Here is a 23,851-nt window from a genome sequence, read left to right as displayed (position 1 = left end):
AACAATTACCTCAGACTAACTTTGATCAGTATGAACATTTAGACAGAACCCTTATGACGGGCTCTTGGTTGTCGTTTATTTAGATTTCGCGTAAAGCTAGACGAAGCGTATCTGCACTAGCCGTCCCTAATTTAACAGCATAGACAAGAATGAAAACAGCTAGTCATCACTACCTACCGCCAACGTCTGGGCTACACTTTTAACGACGATTATCCATTACATAACAACCCCACGGCTGAAAGGGCGAGCTTGTTCGGTTTTATTTGAATTCCCCACAAAGCTACACGAGGGCTATCTGCGCTAGCCGTCCCTAATTTAGCAGTATAAGACTTGAGGGAAGACAGCTCGTCATCACCATCGACCGCAAACTCTTGTACCAACGTATAGTGGGATTGACCGTTACATAATAACACCCACACAGCTGAAAGGGGCGAGCATGTTTGGTGTGACGGGTGTTTTTGGGGCAATGGGGATTCTAATCTGTGATACCGAGATTACGAGTCGAGCACCCTCTCCAATACGGTTTTACCAGGCCCCATGCCTTTGGTACAAGTATATGGGAATTCTAAAGAATGTGTATTTTCTCCCTGTTCACAACTGTGTGAGCTAGGGTTCAGTGAAACACTATTATAGTGCTGAAACTTGCATAAAATAGAAAGAAGGGCAACATATTATCTGTACCAAATACTTTGGAACTGGTGCGCGAGCGTGTGCATAACAGAAAAAAAAAAAAAAAAAAAAACCTCTCAAACATAGTAAATATTTATTGTTTAGCCAGAAATTAAAGAAATTCAGTTTTTAGGTACATTTTCAGAAAACTCGTTTACAAAAAAATCATTGTGTTCGACGAAACAATGTTTACTTTTAATGGTATAACAATTATATTTATCAATTATTGTGGTACGATATTTTGTAAAAAAAATTCGAAATCGTTTTATATAATTTTTCTTTAGCATTATTTTTGGTAACCGTTTGACTTGTTCTGAATATATTTAAAAATAATTGAATTGTATGCTGTCAGTTTGTTGTTAGAATTTATTGCCAACAAGTCACTGCTGCAGCACAACTGTAGAAACAAGTTTGTCACTATCAAATGTCTCCCACTGGTACAGCAGCAAAGCTACGTATTTACAATGCTAAAATCAGATGTTCGATTCTCCTCGGTGGATTCAGCAGATAGACCGATGTGGTTTTGCAATAAGAAAACACACACCTCATGCAGAAGGATCCAAACCGACTCACAATTAAAGACCTGACACTTTCAGTGCAAATTTAAGTTTTAAATATTCATAATTAAATAAGCTAATGACAAATTCTTAAAGTTTACTGAAAAAAATATTTGAAATAACGAACATAAAATTTCCATTTTTATATGCTTACAATTCAAGAATAAAATAGACACTACCATTGTAATACTAAAATGATAATTGTACTATAAAAAATGCAAGTCGCTAATATTTAAAGTTCAGTGAATCAATTAGTGTTAGATAAGTAATTAAGATAAGGGAAAAGGCAAAGAAATATAAACAATGTATATAACTTCAGTACTAAATGAATGTAGTATTGTTTGCAACCTTGGATTTGACATTTTTATACCTAAATACAAGTTCCACAACAGCATTTTCTGTTAAAGCTTTGTGGGCAGGTTATGAAGTGTAGTAAAGTGTTTGTCTGAGAAGTAGTGGATAATTATTTTCTCTACTTATTACTGAGATAAGGTATTGCAATGGGCAAAATATTTTAATTTATGTAGTTTTATAAAGAAAGTTGTCCATAGTATATTTCATTAACATTACAAAGATGTCAATAGGCCAGAAAATAACTTTTCTCAGCCTGACCTCAGTTGGCAGAATGTGTTCCAATAACAATTACGAAAATTAGTTTTCAAACTGTGTTTAGCAAATTAGACAACCCATCAGATACTCTACAAAGAAATAAGATTGTACCTATATAATTGTTTCACTGGATTTGATTACAATGGCAATGTTTTTTTGAAATGAGTTATGTAACAGCTTTTGGAAACTGCACACCACTCTGTACATGTTTTAAGGTTTTATTGTGGAACCCTTTGTTTGATCTGTAGGCCTGAAAGGAAATGTCATGTAAAACGCATTATACTTAATTGTTTAAAGTGGAATACAAATAAAGTTGCATCTTCCAAAGTATGTGGCATCAGTCTGTTCAACCCTGTATTCTAGAAGGAATGTTTAATATTAAGTAACAGCATCTCCCCAAAATGGTGTACACTTTTAGTAAAATATACAAGTCTGTGGAATTACAAAAATATTTTTACTAGCTATATATCTGGGAAATGACAGTCAGTCTGACTCAGACAAGTCATAATGGATGGTGATATTTACCTGAAGAATAAAAACACTTGTTTTCTGTAGATTTCACAATTTACTTTACCTCTGCAATATTCCAAATGCACATTTAACACTATTTTTGACTATTTTCTCTCGATTAAAATGAACTGTAGTGAGATCACCAACGTGAGGTAACAATGAAAATTGATGACAAATTCACATGTTGAATGGCACTCTGTAATGAACCACACACTCTTACCTACATACAGACATATGGAAATAAGCTTATTGCTGTACCAAACCTGCAAATTTTGAGCAGCTGGAAGGAACATCTGTAAAATCATTGGTGCATGAATATTTTTTTTTTTTTATTAAGTATTCTTACAAAATAGTTAAATGTATCTGTGGCCCAATTTTATAGCTAAATATGCTATAGTAAAACTACATGTTAAACTCTTAACATGTAACAGTACTAAACCAAATTTCCCAATATTTTCACAAGTTAAATTTAAATTACAGCCATAGAAAAGTTAACAGATATTTTGTTAAACAAGTATTCAAACACTAATGTTTGAAGCATTATGTTCTGAGTAAATACCAGTTACTGATTACTCGGACAACTTTGTTGAATAAACAGTTTTACAAACATTGAAACTTAGATTAATTTAACTTGCTTTATACCAAAATTTACTCACAGATTAGTTGGGATTCATCTTCATTGATCAAAACATTCATCAATAATGAAATAAAGTTTAAGTACTCCATTAATAAACCTTTAAAGGTTTGATATACAAGAGTAATAACAATTTTACAGATAAGTAAATTCCAGATTATGTTAACCTTTAGTAATTAAATATACTTTAATATTGCTGGTTCAAAAGATACAAACACCTGTACACCTGAAATATTTGATGCAATGTGGCCTAGAATAAAAATAAATTGCCAAAACTACTGATAAAAATTAAACCTGAAAATACTATTTTCAAAGAAGCTTCTAAATTAACTGAACATTTATCATTATTTTCTACAAGTTAAATAGAAGAATGTCTGCATTGAAGGCATATATCTTTATACAACAAAACCTCATGATTACTTTAGGTAGCTGCTGTCATTACTGTATCAAAATAGCTATGTTCAAGATCTTGTAGAAAATGGACAACACTAACTAGAAAAATATATTAAGAATGAACTTTGGAAATGTAATAACTTTAAAAAAAAATTCTGCTAAAAGTTAATACAGCTGCTGGTAAACAGGGAAATGTTAATTGAATACAGTTCATATTAACTCTTAGCAGTAACAGAAAACAATGAGCACAAAGGCAGATTTTTAAGACTTCTGTTGAAATGTATTTAATCAGCTGCTAAGACAAAACACTGTTCGATTTTTTTTTATGGAGGTAACTAGTTATTGCAAGAGCTCCTCCCTGGACAAACCTAACAAAATTGTCTCCAACAAGAGGTCCCATGGCAAAAATTCCTGGGTAGCTAACAGTCTCATGTGTGTATGGATAAATTTCAATTTGGTTTGTCTTACAGTTAACTGGTTCATTTGATAAAACTCCCATACTTTTACCAGAATTTGGCATAAAAGACAAGTCAGGATGCATTCCAACTAGAACCAAAACATATGCTGCATGCAATACACACTTATTACCACAGTTTATAGATTCAAGAACTACTTCATGACTTGGAAGGATAGATGTAATTTTGTGAGCTGGATAAGGCTTGTAACCCCTATAACTTTTTGAATGATCTGCCATCATTTGATTCACTTTATGATATTCAGGGTACATGTTCGGAGGGAGTTTGTTGAATACAAGCTCAGGATCGCCCACATCTCTACGGAAAACATGAACAACAGAAATACCATGAAAACGAGCTGCTATAATAGCATCAGCTGCACTCAGACCAGCACCAACAATCAGTAAAGTTCCAGATTCAGGTGTTAATTGGCCATTCAGCAGAAGTCTTTCCAAGTCAGATAGAAAGTGGAGAACAAATGGCTGATCCTCTCCTGGCACATCAATGGTGTTTGGTTGATCTGAATTACCTGTTGCTAATACAACATGTGGTGTGACAAAAGAGAAATCTGTATTTTTCACTTCCCCAGTATCTTGGCACTGTTCAACACTTTGACCTTTTACTTTCCATAATGGATACAGGTGACAAATTCTTGGGTTTGGTTTATCTACATCACAGTTGATTTCAACCAGATGCACAGATGTTACTGTTGTTTGATTAACAAAAAATTTTCTAAGGCCCATAATATCCACATAATCTTCATAATAGCAAGCTACGTTTTCAACATTAACTCTCTTCTGTCGTATTCCAGGAAGACAGGTTCTCCCTCTAATTAAGAAACAAACATAGAAGTAAATACAATCTTATGCTGTATAATATTAAATAAATTTCAAACACTGAAAATGAATTAACTGCTTTGAGGTGCACTTAAGGTACCTTTAATTATTTTGATTTTATTTTCAACTCGTATGATTTGTTAAAACTTATCTGGAGATGAAATATTCTGCACATATATAAGCCATTGCACATTTCTTCAATACTCTGGTAACAGCAGTAGTCTTAGGATTTATAATATTAAAAATGAAATTTTGATACATGTGGTTGGCAAGGAACGGATAACCCACTGTGTAACTTTGTAATCAACGAGAACAAAATTTTTAATATCATAATAAAATTCTTTGTGTAATTGGAGTAATTATGAGAAATCAGGATTCAAACTAAATTGGACTTAAGTAGTTTTAAAGAGTGCAGAGTTATGTTCCAAGCAAAAAAAACTTGTTTTGATACTTGAATGTAAAACAAACATGTAGTTTGAAATTTGCATGTTAAACCTATGCTATGTGAAGTTTATTAGGAACATGATTAAAATGACTATATTGCTATACATGAACAAAGAAACAAATATTTATGTAGTTATTAATGGACATATTCACCTGTGTTGTAATGAATTCCAGTCTCTGAAAGGTAGGTTTGGTAGTTCCATCCACGATCCAAGACTGATAGTCAACGTTCCTCCTTCCATTTTCTTTTAGTATTAAAGATAAACATTTAACCACCATTGCAAATAACTTAGCTATATCAAAACTCTTCAGTGTTCACAATATTCATAAAGATCTGTATTTTTGATGAAAGAAAAACAAAACCATGCAAGTTTATGGAAATATGCTAACCAGATACACTTCAAGGATATTTCCTTCATTTAGACTTACCTGTAACTTAAAGCTTACTTAAAATAAGTAGCATACAAGATCAAGGGGAAAAAGTTTATTTAATGTATTATGGCATCTGCTGAATACTAAGCCAGTGGTATAGCTACCAACACCTGATACACTCGAAAGGCTACATTATTTTCACAGTATTATATATCACTACTTATTATGACCTCCCCAGATACTGCTTTATCATTTATATAGGTATTACATACTAGTGAAAGAAGGCGTGATCCAGTCCGTTTAGGTTTCCACAATTATAATTCGTTTTTACTTACCTAAGAAGTTCATTTAGTGCATAATATATTAATCAATGGAAAGTAATTATAAGTAAGAAAAAAAAAAAACATTTCTTTACAATCCCCACCAAAAACAAAGGATACAGAACTCACCACCAGTAATGGAAACAAGTTACTCTCACTGTGAAAGAAAATTAGCAAACCATCATACACTGACCTCGCTGAATGTGGTTTGAATGATGTGAAAAGATTGATCATCAGAGGATGTGCATCTTGTTCAAAACTATTTCATGTTTGTTAATTGTTTTTGTTTAATGACATTTCAAAAGCAATGAAGTCAACCTGAAATTAGTCTGAATCACCTTGAGTCATCAATGAGTTGAATAAAACTATTAATACTTAAATAAAATTCTAAGTAAACAACTAAATTATGCAGATGTAGTTTTGAATGTTCTGAATGGAGAATTTTGAATGACAGATCTGCATTTTAAGATACTGTAATTGTTAAAACAGGTTGGAAATAAAACAGGTCAGTGTAATGGTGAAGGCATTCTAATAGTCATCCATGTTCAAGCTACACTTCAAACTTAAATGAAGTTTATGTCTATTTTGATTTGCATTATTTCTAGTACCAATTAGTAAGGATTGCTTTTATCATAAAAAAATCTTTTTGCAGTTTAGGCCAGATTGTAGCTTTCACTAGGAGATACATGGTATCATCCTGCACCATTAAACTTGTGTAAAATGAACTGAATATTTCAAATCAAATTACCTCAATTTTTGATAAAAGATCTTGGGAAGTACACAGAAATTATGTGATCAGTCTTGTCCTGACTTATCTATTTTGTCTTACATAAATCTCTACTGAGCAGCTTAGAGACAGACGTAAAATTGAATTTATGGGTAATTAAAATGTACTCAAACAGAATGAAATAAAGAATTTAGCTTTCCCATGAGTAAAAAAACTATTTCTGAAGTGTTTTAAGAAAAACTTTTAATGTGAGATGTTAAAACTGACATAAGTGGTAATTTTTTTCATTTTACATGACAATTTACAACAATAATCAAAAGTTCACTGCAAAATGATTTTAAAACATTCATGGCTGTGATATCAAATAAATAGATCACTTTATTGTAGATAGTTATCTTTTGGATTAAGGTTGCCAAAGTTAAACTCTTCATAAACCCTGTGACTGATTGGATTAGAGTGTCTTAAGTATGTATTTAGGCATAAACAAACAGAATCCCCCCCCATGAAGATCAAATTACTCAAAACTGACATACTAGACAGAATTATGCCAGTGATAATTTTATGTGGAAAGATTTGTAACAATAAGACAGTATACAGAGAATAAAAGTAATTTCATGGCATTACTTTGTGATGTTGTACAATCTAGTCCTCACTGAACATTTATCTAATGTCAATCAATGCTGTATAAAACTTCACTGAATATTCAAAATGAACTTTTCTTAATGCACAAAACATATTTCAACAAAATTGTGCAGGATTACAACACAGCTATATATCACTTGTAGATAATGTACAAATAAATCAACAAAGAACAGTTGTCGATTTGTCTTAATTTTGTGGAGTTTGGGAAAAAGAACACATTTGTAAGGAAGGAATTTATGTGCTTTGTAGAAGCTATGAAAAGTAAGGGAAAGACAACAGTAAGGATTCTGCTGGACAATCCAGAGAAGCTGGGAGTGAATGCTGACAAGATTCAGTGTCAAGGTAATGTAAAAATATGAAACACTCCTGGAATTACAGTGTTTAGGCAAGAGTATGACAACACCATGTTCCCAATACAAATTATATGCAGTGTAAAGCCCATCAACTGAATCAACTGATTCATTATTCTAATTTGCCATGCATTTGATTATTTAATGTTTTTTCAGATGAGTTAGCAATGGTGATGTGTAAAACAAACTCAATGTTAAACAAAATAGAATAGAAAATTATCCACTCTATGTTCAAGAATGCATTTTCCAATAATTATTAATTTTAGGGAAGTTTAAAAGACAATGAAGATAACAAGGCCCACTAGTGTCTTTGCTATCTTGAGTGTTGAATACTAATTATAATTTTTGTTGCTAAACATTCTTAGCTGAACAGTTTTTACAATTCATAATTTCTTACAGGTGATAAATGAATATAAAATAGTTGGCCAGTGGTTGCATAAAGAATGCAATGAACCAGATGTTTGGAACATTAAGTAATAGCAGCTGAAACAGCTGTACAGAATGAAATATTACCATGTGTGCCTCAACACGAATCTTAATTTTGACTAATCACTGAAGCCAACGACTTATATTAAACATTGTTATGCACAGTCAGTACTAAATTCTGTACTGCACCCAATTTAAATCATTTTGAGTTAAACATTTCTTGTATTTGTAAGTCCACCTAAGGTTATGACATTGTAAATACTGACCAGCATCAGGTTTTGGGAGATTTCTTAAAATGTTCTTGTACTTAAAGAAAGCTTGGATGTCCAGTCTTAAATACTTAAGTAAATTTGTATCTTAATGTAACAAACATTCTAAGGCTAATGGGCTTGTTATTTCAAAAGGTGTATCATTAGGCATCTGCAACCTACAAACTGGAGGAAAGGATAAGAGTCGACAACAACGACAAACAAAACATCAATTGTTGAAATTGTAGCTTCATTCAATTCTAATTAGACAAATTTGAAACTGCTTTGTTCTATATCAGTAACCTGTTATAATACAGGTGTCCACAGAAAGAACAATATTTATTTGAAAAGTATTTATACAATCAAATGATTGTAGTTGTTAGCAAGTATATACCAACTGCCATTTCATTATATAAACTACTTTGTAGTTCTACATAAAACTACACCATTATGAAAGTGCTAAGTTACCCATTATACATGGACACTATAAAAAGAAATTAAGATGAATGCAGGATGTAAGAATTTTTTTTTTTCTTCAGGTGCAGTATGTCCAAATATTTGTTGTATAAAACAGTGTTATAACAAATGTACAAAGCATTGAAATTTCTTAGTTGCTGAAATTATATTGGTGAATCATGGCTATTCTAATGAGGACAATTCTTTTGATAAATCAATTAGAAATACCTTTTGTTTAGTACAATTTTAATTTTGTTAAGAAAACACCATAATTCTATGACATTGCATGATAAACTTTCAATAATTTAAAAAGCTTTACTATTTTCCAAAACTTTAGAAATAGTTAAAAAGGTAGTTACGCCTTTAATAAAATAATAATAAACAAAGTTCTTAGTCTGTAGCAAACTGATACCATTTCCTCCAAAATGAAATCTGTTACTTTAACAGGAGAAGTTGGAGCATGTAAAAAAAACACTTCAAGCACACATTTCATTTTTAGATTTAATTATTTTTCCAAACTTAACCTGACAGGGTGTGTTCGTTGTCCCAAAACATTTACATTTTTCAGAATAGCCTGAACCTTTTTACAATGTAAAACGTAAACAAATTATTTATGCAATTTTTGAAGATGCTGATGCTTTGAAACAGATTTTAATGCGCTGTTTCTTGACAATGTAAATAAAACAATTTTTGATGAATAAAGAAACATGTTAAATGTTGCTTAGAAGTGACATGTGAGCCTCTGTCTTCAAGTAGAAGAAATACAGAAGAATTGTAGCAGAAATTAAATGTGTGTAGTTTAACTACACAATTTTCATCTGTATTGAGTAGTTTTGGGCTAAAACTACTATTAACTCTTGGAAAATGTATGATATACTAATGTATTTATCAAATTTTCACATATGAGGGAGTTTATGGTGTTATTATAAAACTCACAATAAAACAAAGGCAGCTACTGTCATTCTCTAATATGTTACGCCTTCTACAATCTAATACCTAAAATAGTTTACCTGCCATGCTCCACCAGGTGGCCCTTTCCCCAACACCACATGATCAATCTGACGACTGGGTTGATGATGCCACCTTAATACAGAGGGTTGCTCTACACCAAGGTCTGCATTAGGATGGCTGAGAGCATCAAAGAGAAGAGACACAGGATTGTGGGATCGGCCTTCTAATCCTTCACTCAGCCATTGCAAGTCCTACATAAAACAAATAAACAGATGTAGAAAACCAACTTTGGAACAAATTATGTAAAGGCTTCAACAACAATTATTACAATATTCAAAGATATTGTATTGTTAACACATGTTCTTCATTCCTCGTAACATAAGGGAACAGCTTAAATATAGACAAGAATTTCCTAATTATTCAGAAACAGTATCTGTGTAGCAAATGTTTTAATATTTTCCAAGTGTAAATAAAATAATTTTTGGATATTTACCTTGATACTGAAATAAAATTAATTACTTAACTAACAAATACATTTTAATTTGTTACACTTTCCAATTACACACAATCACAGAGAAAAGAACAATGAGCAGTTTAATTAATATTTCATTTTTAATTGTTCTATTGAAAAAGATGAATTAAAGTAGACATTCAGGTTTGTAATAAAACGATATATTTAAAAGCATGCCAAAATTAATTTCAAACTTGGGCAAAAGTGTCTGGTGTTCTTTTCTTTGGTATTTTTATGTTGCCATCTTTAGTTTCTGTTACACCTTTAACACGTGCATTTCGAAATCCGTTACAGCACCTTTCCAAATATATTTTAATCTTTCTTCAACATGCTACTATGGACACTGCAACTAACTGTGGCTTCCTTTCTAATATGGCAGCCTTCAAGTCAATCTATAGTGTCTCCATGAAACTCAAACCTGTAGACAGATGGTAAAATCAAACTAATCTTTTTCTTCCAAGAAATCCTTATGTAGACTTCCCATAATGACTAGAATCAGTATTCTTTCCAATCAGCTTTCTAGTACAGGGCAACAATTTAAACTACAAAATTTCTTAACATTTTATAACATTCAATGACTTCTACAATACAAAAACCATCAAATCCTTAGAAAGGAAAACAAGTTCATACCATCACACACCTCACCATGTTTATCAACACAAACTTCTTTAAAATTATTCTACTTTTCCAAATATATATTATTGCTTCCATGGTGAAATTATAATTTGGATTTGTCTGTTCAAAAGATTTGATTGAAGAAATGGGTCTTCTTTAAGTATTCAGTGAAAAACTATCAATTTCTTTTGTGTAGTTCTTAAGTTTCATTCTGGTTCTCTCCCATGCAAGTTCATCTTTGAATTGTTTACCTTAATTTTTGACCACCTTCAGAATTCTAGTGTTGAGTGTCTTCCAATAATCCAAGAACTTTATTAGTTGCTTGAATAAATTCTTTCACTGCTGGCGTAAACCTTGCTTTGTTTCCAATATGTAAAGCTATTCTCAGTAATTAGAGCTTGTCAATAACCCATAGTGATTTTTGATAAAATCTTTCCAAATTTTTATCCGTTGCGTTATTGCCACTAACATTGTAGTTGTACTCTTTGGTATTAGCCACTGATGTAATTTCCTTGACTACTCAAATGATCAGTTGTACATGCTTTTATCTTTTATACACATGTAATAATTTATTTTACTGCAACACTGAATTAATAGTTTGACTTAAATTGCATGACTGACTACTCAAAGAGAGTACAGTTGCAATAACTGAAATTATCAAGAATTATATTGCAATAACAGTAGAAAACAAAAATTGTCACATCAGTTAGATTCTACAGTAATTGAGCTGGTTTGTGTGGAGTTTGATAAATAACTTAAAGCTCTGGATACAATTGTGATAACTAATAGTAACAAACATTTGTATAGACATTTGATCTTGGTTGGTTGATTTGGTGTTTTATGGCACAAAGCAACTAGGCTATTTGTACTAAACATCTAGTAAAATGTTAAAGTAAATTCAGAAAAATAAATTTAAAACAAATAGTATAAAACCAATGTTTACATCTACTCTGCAGCATTAAGAAAAAATGTCAGTAATACAAGTTGTAGAGGACTTGCAGAAGCATAACTAATTACCATAACTCACCAGGTATGTACAAACACCACCGTAAATCACCTGAAGTTGGCCTTTCCAGTCCTGGTTTTGAGTTTTGATGTTATGGCCATTTCCTAACTTCAAATCAAACTAGGTGGACTGTGATGCTTGAAAGGGAATCACATTAAAAAGATAAAATTTATAAATTAAAAAACTTAAATGGCATTAAGAATTTATGTTGCTCACTCCAAGTCTATTGGCAGGTGGCCTGGAGCTGAGCCATGAATACAGGACTATAGTCCATGTATGGAATAGGCACAGCAGTAATAGAGCCAGGGCAGACAGATTTAGCTTTTGTATCAACAAGCTCCTTCCTGCAAATACCAATGTGGCCCGGTATCCAGAAAAACTGGTTACAAATAGATGTTAAAGAGAAATGGGCCAGTCAGTTTTGAATATCTGCAAGAACAGGATGTGAACTAACATGAAGCTATTTCAGGACCAATAGAGAACTAAGCAAGTTACTATAAATAGCACAGTTTGAGTACTGCTTAGTTTGTATGTGATCCAGGGCAAGAAATGGCATACATTTTAGCAATAAACACAGAAGATGTAGAGGGGGATTCTATGCTCAATCACCGAATCACAACAAACAATGGCAGAGCCCACACAATCACTTGATTTCAAATCATCTGTATAAATAGGAATAGAAGGATGGTTCAAAAGATGTTCAGCAAATGACAGACAGTATTTCCAATTGGGAGTGTGCTTTTCTCAACTGACTTAAAGATAGATCACATGGGGGAACTAATGAGCAATGATGGGATGGGCTGAGCAGTGGATACAGCAATGTTATCCAAAGACAGACCCACTTTATCCAACAGCACCTGCATAAGAAGGCCAAAAGGAGCAATGGTAGTTTGTCTGTTCTGAAAAAGTACAGCCCACTGAGGAAAGAAAACACAACCCCAGGTGTGATGCTTTGGTTAGGAAGTTTTTTAGCATATAGTAAAGACAGTTGCAAATGGCAGAGGTGCAAAAGAGATTAATGAGACCATGTATAAGCTCTGAACTGGGAAAGTGCAGAAAGCCCCACTGCAGAGCCGAAATTCTTGATGATGAATGGGGTCCAGCATCTTTAAGGCCAAGGTTCTGACAGCCATAGACCAGTGATCCATAGCTGAGTTTTGATCGAGTAAGAGCACAATATATCTTAAGCATAGAACATTGATCTGCTCCTCAAGTGGTGGAAGAGAGGACCTGGAGAATTTTCAGTGCTCTTGTACATTTGACCCCTAGCTGCTTGATGTGTGGTGTAAAGGTCAGATTATGGTCAAAGATAAGCCCCAAGAACTTTGTTTCATGGACTACAGGTGGCACAACTTTGTCAATACAGAGTTCAGGATCAGGGTGAATACCCTGTTGGTAGACAAAGTGCATTCAAACAGTTTTAGAGAGAAGTTAAAATCATTTGCTGTTGTCCACTTCAACAAATGATTGAGGGCAGTCTGTAGTTGCTATTCAATATACCTCATGTTCGAGGACTGACATAAGATGTGAAAGTCATTGACAAAGAGCACATTTGCAACAGTGAGAGGGTGTTGTTCAGTGATGGCATTAATTTTTTTATACAGAAAAGTGTAACACTCAAAACACTACCCTGAGAGACTGCAAGTTCCTGTAGAAAAGAATGGGAAAGTGAAACAAACTTAGAACCTCCTGCTCATTAAAAAAAAAAAAAAAATTGGCAAATGGCCACGTAAGCCACATATATGGAGGTCTTATAAAATGCCATACTTCCATTTTGTATCATAAGCCTTCTCAATGTCAAAGAATGCTGATGCAAGGCGTTATCTAAGAAAGGCTTCTCTGACTGACGTTAAGTCGAATCAGATGATCCAAGGTGAGGTGCTGTTGTCAGAACCCACACTGGGTGGGCGAGATGAGGTTGTGTAATTCGAGGAACCAAAGAAAATGAGCATTAACTATCCTCTCCAAGGTCTTACAGAGACAGCTTGTCAAAGCAATTGTATGGTCATTTGAAGGAATCGTGGGATCCTTCCCAGGTTTACAGAAAGAACAAGACAATAGTCTGGCACCCAGCATCAGGAAAATATTCTCCTACCAGATCTGGTTAAAAACAATCAAGAATAGCAAGAAAAGCAGGAGATATATGGCACAGCATTTGATAGTGTGCATCATCAGGTTCAACTTATGTATTGCCCGACTGATGAAGGGCCAGTTTGAGTTCCACCAGTGTAAAGGGACAATTATAGTCATGGAGACAATCAGCTTGAATGGAAAAAGGTGATTGCTCTGCCCAAGTCTTGATGGCTAAGAAGGTGCAGTAAGAAGCAGAAGTGCTAGATACCTGGCAAAAGCTTTCACCAAGAGTATTGGCAATACTCCCGGTATTAGCTACTCAATGGCCACCAGAGAGCAAGATCGAGATGGACAGAATTATAGTGCCCACTGACCTATCAAATTTTGTCCCATATGACTTTGGAACTGGCGGTAGAAGATATGCTGGTTGTGTACTTAATCCAAGATTCATTCTGACTAACATCTCACCCACCAAGCATGTGCATGGGCCTCCTGGAAAGCAATGGGGTGGGAGTGTGGGATATCTATGGAAGGCATCTCAGGCCTGTTTCTGAGCCTTCCGTGCCATGTGGCAGGCAGGATTCCATCATGGACAATGATATCATGGAAAACATGTTGAGGTTTTAGGAATACATTGAGCAGCTGCTTGTATAATACAGTCAGTTACTGCTGCCACATAGTCATCTATTGATGGCTTACACAATGGCAGAATCAATTCTGTGAGAGCAGTGAAAGAGGGCCAGTTTGCTTGATCCAGCTTCCACCAGGGCACGTGAGTCAGGTGCCATTGTCACAGCCAGTCTCTCTCAAAATTATAGGGAAAGGGTCACTGCCTCATGAATTATTGTCAACCCTCTAAGAAAAATGGGAAAATAGTGAAGGGGATCAAATTGAGAGATAAACAGCAGTAAAGGACTGACTAGGTGTGTGAAAATATGTAGAAGAACCAGTACTAAAAAGAGAAAGGTTGTGATCAGAGCATACTCTATGGAGCAACCCCTCATATCAATATCAGCACTTCCCCAGAGTGGATGGTGGCCATTAAAGTCCCCCAGGATTAAAAATGGAGACAGCAACTGTTCAATGAGAGCATCAAGATCTGATTGATCATAAGTCTCTCCAGGTGACAGGTAGTGAGAACAAACAGTGATGGTGTGACCCAAGGAAACACGGATGACTACTGCCTCCAAGGGTGTGTCGAGCAGCAAAGACAGGGTAAGCACATGCTGATCAACCAACAGTGCAACCCCACCATGCAATGATCCATCACATAGCCTGTCATTTCTGTACAAAGAAAACTGCCAAAAAGTGACTGCATCAGCAGGATTCTGAAATGTTTCCTGTGAGGAAAGATACAGGATGGTAGGAAGCAATCAGTGTTTTAATGTCATCCACATTAGAATGTAAACCTCAATAGTTCCATTGTATCAAGATGGTCATTTTTATTTATGTGTAGGTGAATTGGGTGGAGAACCCTTCTGTTTACGACCACGTCTTTTATCTTTACTGTCATTATTCAAGGAAGGTCGATTGGACAGAACTTTGTTGTTCAAAGAGGATTCCAGTGACTGAGGATGTGAACAATCCTTTCGCATCTTGGGGGTGGGAGAAGATGTATACAAGGGAATGCCCATACCTGGAACCAAAGGAAGTGGATCTTGGGATTTGTTGGAATGTATGTAAGGGACAGAAATGGATGATGAAGTTTATTCATAACCTTTTATGACCATGGAAATCAAAAGACTTCATTTGTTTTGAGAACAATTCTCTTGGAGGCACAGAGAGATCTGTCTACACTCCCACAATAGTTGTGGAAGGAAGTGCAGCAGCATATGTCCAAGATGTAGTGGTAGACAGCAACTTTCAAGCCTCAGGATGAATAATGTTATGAACCATTTTCAAATACTGCACATCTTTTTATTCCAACCATTTAGGGCAAGAACAAAATTAGGATGGGTGAGAGCCATTGCAATTGATGCAATGAGGGTCCATTTCACGCTTGTAGACATCATGGTCCTTGCCACTGCAAGGAGCACATGTCAAGGAACCATGACATGATGTCTTCAAGTGACTAAACCACTGACACTGGATACATCAGAGAGGGTTTGGAATGTATGGCCATACTCTGCAATTAAAATAACCTGCCTTGATGGTGGCAGGCAGATGTGGTGATGTAAATGTCAGAATGAGGATACTGGTCAGCATCATAATTCCATCTTTGCAATTGGAGATGCGCCTCACTGCAGAAACTCCTTTGGTAGAGAAACCAGCAAGAATCTCTGACTCGGGGATGTTCAAGTCCTTCTCAACAATAACTTATTGTGATGAATTCAAAGTAACATGAGATGTAACCTTAATATTTATATCCCCAATCGCCTTTCAATGCAAGAGGAGTTCACTGTGTTGAGATGTGGATGTTCACCACCAATGTCACCAGAGAGGAGCTTCTTTACCAAATTTAGAGAGCCAGCACGTCCCTCTAGTCCCTTCTGAATGAAAAAGAGAGACATTTGCCCTAAAGGTTTGTCTAAAAGAGAATGCAATACAAGAAAATGAGGTACAAAAGGTGTTACAGACATTGAAGATTGATGTTTAGAATCTTCAAGATGTGGTCGTTTACCTATTGAGTGTTTTTTCACTATTTAACATTTTTAATTGGAGTATCCATGATAAACAAAGGAAAATTTCAGTGCCCACTGACCCCACCTACCATGGAACCCTACAGGGAAACACTACAATGTCAAACAAGGACAATGCCGAGATTTTGCGAGCACTATAACTAAACACCAGAGTCAGATACAATGTCCACAACACCTGATGAGAATATCCAACACTGGTACTTGGTTGACCCTAACCCCAGTGGACCAGCCAACTGACCCAAGAGGGACCACCCCAAGGTTGGCCATCTACAGGAATTTAATGCCAAAGTGGAGTGTTAGGGTTGGACCCTTTAACCACCAAGATCCTCTGCTCCCCTTCACAAGTTGTTATGCACAACAAGCATGTGGGTGGATATCTAGATTCCAGAGGAGGTGAACTGAAAGAACAGAACCTCCTCTCGAAGGTCCCCTCACCACGTACAGGAATCCACACCGAGGGGGACATCTGATCTAACATTTCTTTGAAACAATTGGACTGTTCTGTTTGTTTTTTCTTTTATTGTTGAGATATATCAAAAATGTCACAGGTACCTGCTATAAAGAATCCAACCCACATGTAAAACCTGAGAGTGGCAAGCCAGCAAGATCGACAGTGGTAAATAGCAGTAGAATTAGGCCACAAAGTTGTAATAGCCCATACAACTTCCCCAACCAAACAGGAAGTCAAAGCATTCCTGGGTTTAGCAGGATACTATAGGTAGTTCATCCCAAACTATACTAAAGTCACTACATCACTAACAGACCTGACCATAAAAGGCCAACCCAACAATGAGAAATGGAAACCACAGCAAATGGCATTCCATAAATTGAAAAAACCATTAGGAAGGTCAGCATTTCTTGGAATACCAGACTTCCAAAAACTTCATTGTTCAGGCCAGCTCTCAAGAAGATAGAACTGGAGCAGTAGATATATTTTTGCAAAAACATTTAAACTAACTGTTTCCAGTAATGTTTTAGTGACAAGTTGCATAACGGTGAAAAGAACACTGGTTGAATGAGTAGCTAGTTGGTCAAGATATGTGCCAGAACTGCTACTATGAAAAGAAATTCATAATCCAAATAGACAATCAACCTCTTGCATAATTCAGGGGTGAAAAAAAAAATCAACACTGCAAGGATTGTGAGGATTGTGTACTTCCAGAAATACATGCATTAAAGCCATCAAAAGGATTGAAAATGTTTATGCAGACTTCAAGTAGATTTTTCACATGAACAAAAACATTGTTTGTATACAGTATAAAAAAGCATAAGTATATAGGAAGGTGGGCTTATTTTGGGATATACACGACTGTTTGATTAATTACCAACAAGTCAGACACCTACTGTAATAAATTTGACCCACACAAAATCTAAATGACAATGAACATTGTATTATGTACTTAGTGTGGAAATTAAAGTATTCATTTTATCTTTCACTGATGATTTCATGAAAGTTTCTGGAAGAAGGGTAAATGACAGATGCAACATATATTAGTTTGTTTTTCAATTTCACATAATGCTATGCAAGGGCTATCTAATTTTGCAATATAAGACTAGAGAGAAGGCAGCTAGTCATTGCTACCCATTGCCAATTCTTTTACCTTTAAATAGTTGAATCAACTGTCACATTTTAATGCTCCCACAACAGGAAGGGAAGATATTTTAGTGTTGGGAATTAAAACAAAACTCAGATTACAAGTTGAGCACCTTAACCACCTGGCCATGCCTATAAAACCCTGTAAGTATACACTTAGGACATTCTATAGACTACACAAACTATACAATGAACAGAACAACTTTTAATTACATGAACATTGCCTAGCACCTTCAACTTACCAGTCTGAATCATGCTGATACTTAATTCAAACACATTTTGATTACAAGTACTTGTGTAACTCATCTTGGTTTTTGTGTAGAATAGACTTAAACACTAAACTGGCTACATTTCATGAAGACACACATAATAAATTAATTATAGTCAATGTTTCTTCTCCAATATGGGATCAGTTCAAAATGTTTGAATTGTTTTTAAAAGACTATCTGGATCACATTTAAGTATACCTCAACTAGGAAGTTACTACCCATTTTAAATGTTTACTTCTGATGAAAACTGCCTAAACTGTTTAAAAGAAAAATATTAGTTTATAACAAGTCAGGAGAAACAAGAACATTGACTTTAAATAAGATTTGTTAAAGAGGAAGATTTGAAAAGTCTTTTGATGCTGAAATTACGCTTAATGTTGATTTTAATAAAAGCTACTCAACAGTAAACGTTTACCCTCAAATAAGGAATAAAGTTATAAACACTGGTTTTCTGAAATAACTAAAATGTATCAACTTCACAAATAAATGTAATGATATTAATTTAAAGTCAAGATTACCAGCTTTTTTCAGTTTCTTAAATCTGAAGACGCATGATTAAAATCCACAACTTATACATGTGGGTGTGATAAACAAGCGAGAAAACTTTCTAAAACAAAAATTTACAGTAATAACTAGATACATCATAAAATTATATACCAAATCTACAATGGGAACTTTCTGTAAACCTTCCAAACGATAATGTAAGAAGTCAACAGGATGGCCTGATGCTGAGTAGAAAGGCACATTTCCAGCCAAAAAATATGATAAAGTGATAGCTGATGGTCCATTGCCTGAAATAAAAATAATCATAACCTTGAAACAGAAGTATTGTGTGTTTCACATCTATACATATACAAATACTGAACGTTTCTTGTGAATAATCTAGCACAAAGAAGAAACTAGTTTTTACTTTGGAACAAATTTAGCAACTAGCAAAGCTACTGAAACTCTTAGGGTTACACAGTCTTTGTAAGTTAAGAATTATACCATATAACAAGTTATGCCAGCAAAGTAACCTGCTGGTTAAAAGTTTGGAATAACAATCAACTGATAGTTTAGAACATTTATTTTCTGGTTCTATATTTGTGTGTGACATCACAATTCATTGAAACCCAGAGTTCACCAAATCAGTTTAGTACACAAAACATGAGAATTTCATTGAAATGACATTCACAGTCATTTACAGTATATCAATTACTGTGGTGTTAATCACCTTATTCTGGTGAAACATGTGTCACTAGATCAACATAAGACTGATACAAACTGGACAATTATTTCTGTCAGCCCTACAGTGATTCAGACAAAAAAATATTACACCTCAACAACATACTTTGTGGTATGCTGCCATTGAAGAGACCTCTTGCTCAGTACTAGAGTTTAAGTTGGCTAGGAAAATACCATAGAAAACCTTGTGTAAAAGGTTGTTTTTTGTAATAGACAATATAAGGAATTACTATATGAACACAATGTATTTATGTAAAGTGTGAGCTTACTGATACAAACTCTGAAATATCACAAATGACAAAATAATAGGTTTGAACAAATCTTTCTTTAGAGACACTACATGGGTTTCTGAAAAGATTATCATTTCTATCACACCCAAATACAGATGTACAGAATTTAAATTGGTAACTAAGGCAACAAGTGAAAGGCTTCATCATGTGATGTATGACATAACTCCATGGTAATGTCACACAAGCTAATTTTCATTATAAGGAATGTTGAAAAAACTTAAGTTGAACAGGGATCTGCTCATCTGATATCCTCACAAAAAATATTTTACATTTAGAGAAACGATCTCACGTGCAAGTCAAAAAAATATGGAATAAAATATTTTTATAATCCCTGTCTACAAAACCTGTTTAGATGTGTTCAATGAACTTGATTACAAATGTAATAATCAACTTGTGCCTACAGATGTGACAGGCATGTGTTGGATGACTAGCAAAGACATACCACCATAGTGCTTCCCTAATGGTGGAGAGTTGACACTTATTGATTTGCACTATAGACATGTTGGAATCCTAGATTCCAATACAGGGTGCAGAAAGCTTGTGGTACATTATAAAAATTTGCATATAGATGGCAGCACAAAACAGGAAGAGCTAATATTGTGAATGGAGGGAGGTACATATCAGAATTATCCATTTTACATACTTGGGAAATATAACAAGAACATTGGGTTGCTGAACCCTAGCTAAACTTAAATCTGCTGTGATTTGTTCTTCACTTCATAAATGCAACTATCCATTATTTATTAAGGAACATTATAAATATATGTTTAAAATAAGTCAACCATATATTTCCAAGTTATAAAATCACATCCAATAATAATCTCTTACACTGCTGTAAAATTCAATACTACCCTCCATACCTAAGTAAGTTTGATGTTTCACACTTAGTGTGAATCTATAATTAGATCACAACTCAGTATTTGAAAATACATGTTTAACTAGTTAAAAAATAAAAGTACTGGTATGTCTTTAAGAAGTAGCAATGTTGATGGTTAATGGTAAATTGATTTATACTGAATTCTATTAGTAAAAACCTAAGGACATATATCATGCCACCAGTTTCATTTTTCACTATCACTAGCATATATACTGCCCTACATCTACTGTAAATAGACAGCCTTCAGAAAACTGTTAAAGAAATAAGAATAAATCAAACTCAATTATAGACCAAACTGCTTTATGAAAAGTTTCATTTATATCTGGACCTAGTAGATCAAATGATATAGTGAAGGAATTTTATTACAATTCAGACTTCGAAATACAGTAAAAGTACTGGTCCACCAAATTTATGATTTCACAACTTGAAAGTGCATACAAGCTACAAATAAAGACTAAAACATATGATTAATGTAAAAACTTGTTTCACCAGTTAAAAAAAAAAAAAAAAACTTCAAAGTGCAGTAGCTCCTATAAAACAGACTAACTGTAATACAAGGGAAAAGTTTTATCACAGTAAAAAATAATTATTGTGAGTATATATAAAAAATTAACTTTTAAAGTAACAAAAGTAACTTTATACAACAAACAAAAACTGAATAGAAATATTTAAATGTCTGTCAATAAATTGGAAAACAAATTAATAATTAGAACCAGTTGATTAACCAACTGAATATCCTCACTATGTTGATATTTTTATCTATTCCGATAATGTCACAAGATTCATTCAGTTTGAATTTACATTATTTCCAAATCCATACACAGTTAAAAGTACAAAAGTAATCTTAACATAAAAATTGATATCAATAAGAATTATATTGAGCATTAAAACAATAATATTAATGAAACTGAAAATAAAATAACCGTGTCATTCCTCGGATTCACCTACCAATTATAACAACATCTTTATAAGTAGCCATTTTTTCTCTCTAATTCTGAATATGGTGTTACTCAATAAACCTGTAATAAATAACATGACTTCTTAGTACCATACATGTAGATGAGATCTGTATACTTCCAAGACATTATGAAGTGTTAAAACAAACAAGTTCCAAAATTACATGACTGATTCATAAATATGTGCATAAGAAATACACTGCATTACAACTTATTACTAATATCTTCTAAATACTGTTAAGTGAGACATTCAATATCTACTTACTTCCTTATACTCACCAATATCAACAAACATATCTCCTCATTGTTTTCACAATGTGAAAATTCAGCATTTCCTTTTGTTTGAATTATTACAGTCAGTGATTTGCAAAGACAGCAATTTTTCTACTGCTCACAGTAGAATTGATATATGTCTGTGGACTAGCATAGCTAGAAGGAGGGTTTCAATAACTGCAGTGAGCAAAGCACAAATGGCCCATTGTGTGGTTTTGTGCTAAACTTCAAACAGTATTTATTATTTTGTCATGTATGCAATAGAGACTATAGTTGTTATTCCCATTTTATTAACAGTCCCAGTACCTAAATATAAGCCAGTGTTCAGAGTTTTTGATTTTTTGTGTAAAGAATAATATTTTTAATTAGTGACTAAGTCCTTATTATCATCTAAAGAAACAGCTACGATCCATAAAACAACTTTGTTCCTGAAGAAGAAAGGTGGTCCATCTTTCAAAAGCTCTTGGGCTTTCAACTTCTTGAACCCACGTTTTTCTAACATCATAAACATAAAACAACTGTCTTTGGCTTTTAATTTCAAATCTGCTCTTGCTGTTATCTTCTTCAGAAGTAGCTACTATGTTACTGACTTTGAGCAATATCAAATGTTACCGTTTTGTTTCTTTTCTTGTAAAACAGAAACGTTTTTCATGTGACAACAGGTTAATATATTACAGTAGTTTTGACTTTGCTGTTCTGTTTTTCAGAAATGTCATTGTCATACAACAGTGTTCACAAGCGTCACTGTCCTATTGCGTTTTAGCTGGAACAAAGTTCACAAAATGTTATCTTTTTTTTCATGTCGCTTTGCGAAATCCAGAAAAATAAGGCATCTGCCAACGGTAGTAACATTCTACGATGTTTAAATAAATGAACATTACTAAACGTTATATTTTGTGCATAGCAAACAAAAGCTGTGTCCCAGTTAAACGATACTTTACATCATACCGTTGTGTAAATATTACATACTTTATTTCTGCTTAACTGAATATTTATTGTTATATTTTAAATAGGTAACGAGGTAGATCTAACCCTTTAAAGTTTATTTACCGAGATCCTGATGATTGTTCGAAAGCAACGAAAATATTCAAGAATTAATATAAATATACGTACTTTTATACACAAAAGATTTGATAGAGGTATACAGAATTAAAAGACCGGAGTTGTAAAATTAAGTGTTATATTCAGTATAAACCTAACATTGTCATACAATTTAGAAGGTAATACATCCGGTCATAGTGTCAAGATTGTTACCGACAACCAGTAACAGCTTATAGATGGGCTTAATAAGAAAACAAAATGAAAAAAATAATTAACAATATTATCAACAGTCCTCTATAGAAACAGCAATGTTTTCATACTCTTCTCTAACAGTATTAATTATTACTTTTTCAGTCAAAAATTTATGACTTAGCACGTTACCTTTTGTCTGTTACAATATCTGAAAAATTAATTTGTGCAAGTTACTTAGTTATTCCAACCCACTTACTAAATTAAACATTTCTACCCACTTGATACGAGGCAGTAAGTTAAAACCCCTGATATCTCTTACCCCACTATCGGAATAAACGTGGACGAATCCAATTCAGTACCTCTCCTTCGCCACAAATGAAATGCTGAGCTTTCGTCGAGGAGCAAATACCAATATCGTTTCGTGAAGTTACGTCATTCTAGCGTGAACAATTTATTTCACGTGATTAAATTGGAAATTCGCTCCGCCCATTGAAAATACGATCCAATAGTAACTACAAATTAAAACTTAAAACTTACCATACTTGGTTTAATTTTTTTTGCACAATATTTAAAATAGCAGTAATCAAACACCACTTCTTGCAATTATTTAAACGTTTGATTGAACATTACTACCTAGTTATAAGTCTAAAACAAATTGGCATTTATCAATATATATAATAATAAAAGCGCAA

At 33.8% G+C, this 23,851-nt stretch overlaps 1 protein-coding gene across 2 annotated transcripts; it reads right to left on the bottom strand.

Annotated features, from left to right (window-relative positions):
- Positions 1 to 749: 749 nt before the first annotated feature.
- On the bottom strand, positions 750 to 23,601 carry LOC143237273 (oxidative stress-induced growth inhibitor 1-like). Of its 2 annotated transcripts, none has more exons than XM_076476340.1 (6): positions 23,479 to 23,601; positions 21,646 to 21,716; positions 18,964 to 19,097; positions 9,659 to 9,850; positions 5,261 to 5,352; positions 750 to 4,655 (listed from the first exon to the last, which is right to left on the bottom strand). In XM_076476340.1, exons 2-6 carry the CDS (start codon positions 21,674 to 21,676, stop codon positions 3,668 to 3,670), a joined length of 1,437 nt encoding a protein of 478 aa, XP_076332455.1. In that variant the 5' UTR covers positions 21,677 to 21,716; positions 23,479 to 23,601; the 3' UTR covers positions 750 to 3,667. The 2 variants fall into 2 exon arrangements, with proteins under 2 accessions (XP_076332455.1, XP_076332456.1); XM_076476341.1 differs by lacking the exon at positions 23,479 to 23,601 and adding an exon at positions 23,349 to 23,416.
- Between the last annotated feature and the right edge of the window lie 250 nt (positions 23,602 to 23,851).

Source organism: Tachypleus tridentatus, chromosome 13 (assembly GCF_004210375.1).
Source record: "Tachypleus tridentatus isolate NWPU-2018 chromosome 13, ASM421037v1, whole genome shotgun sequence".
Classification (NCBI taxonomy): domain Eukaryota; kingdom Metazoa; phylum Arthropoda; class Merostomata; order Xiphosura; family Limulidae; genus Tachypleus; species Tachypleus tridentatus.
Note: the sequence above shows the minus strand (reverse complement) of the source record. Positions and strands in the feature narration are given on the sequence as shown.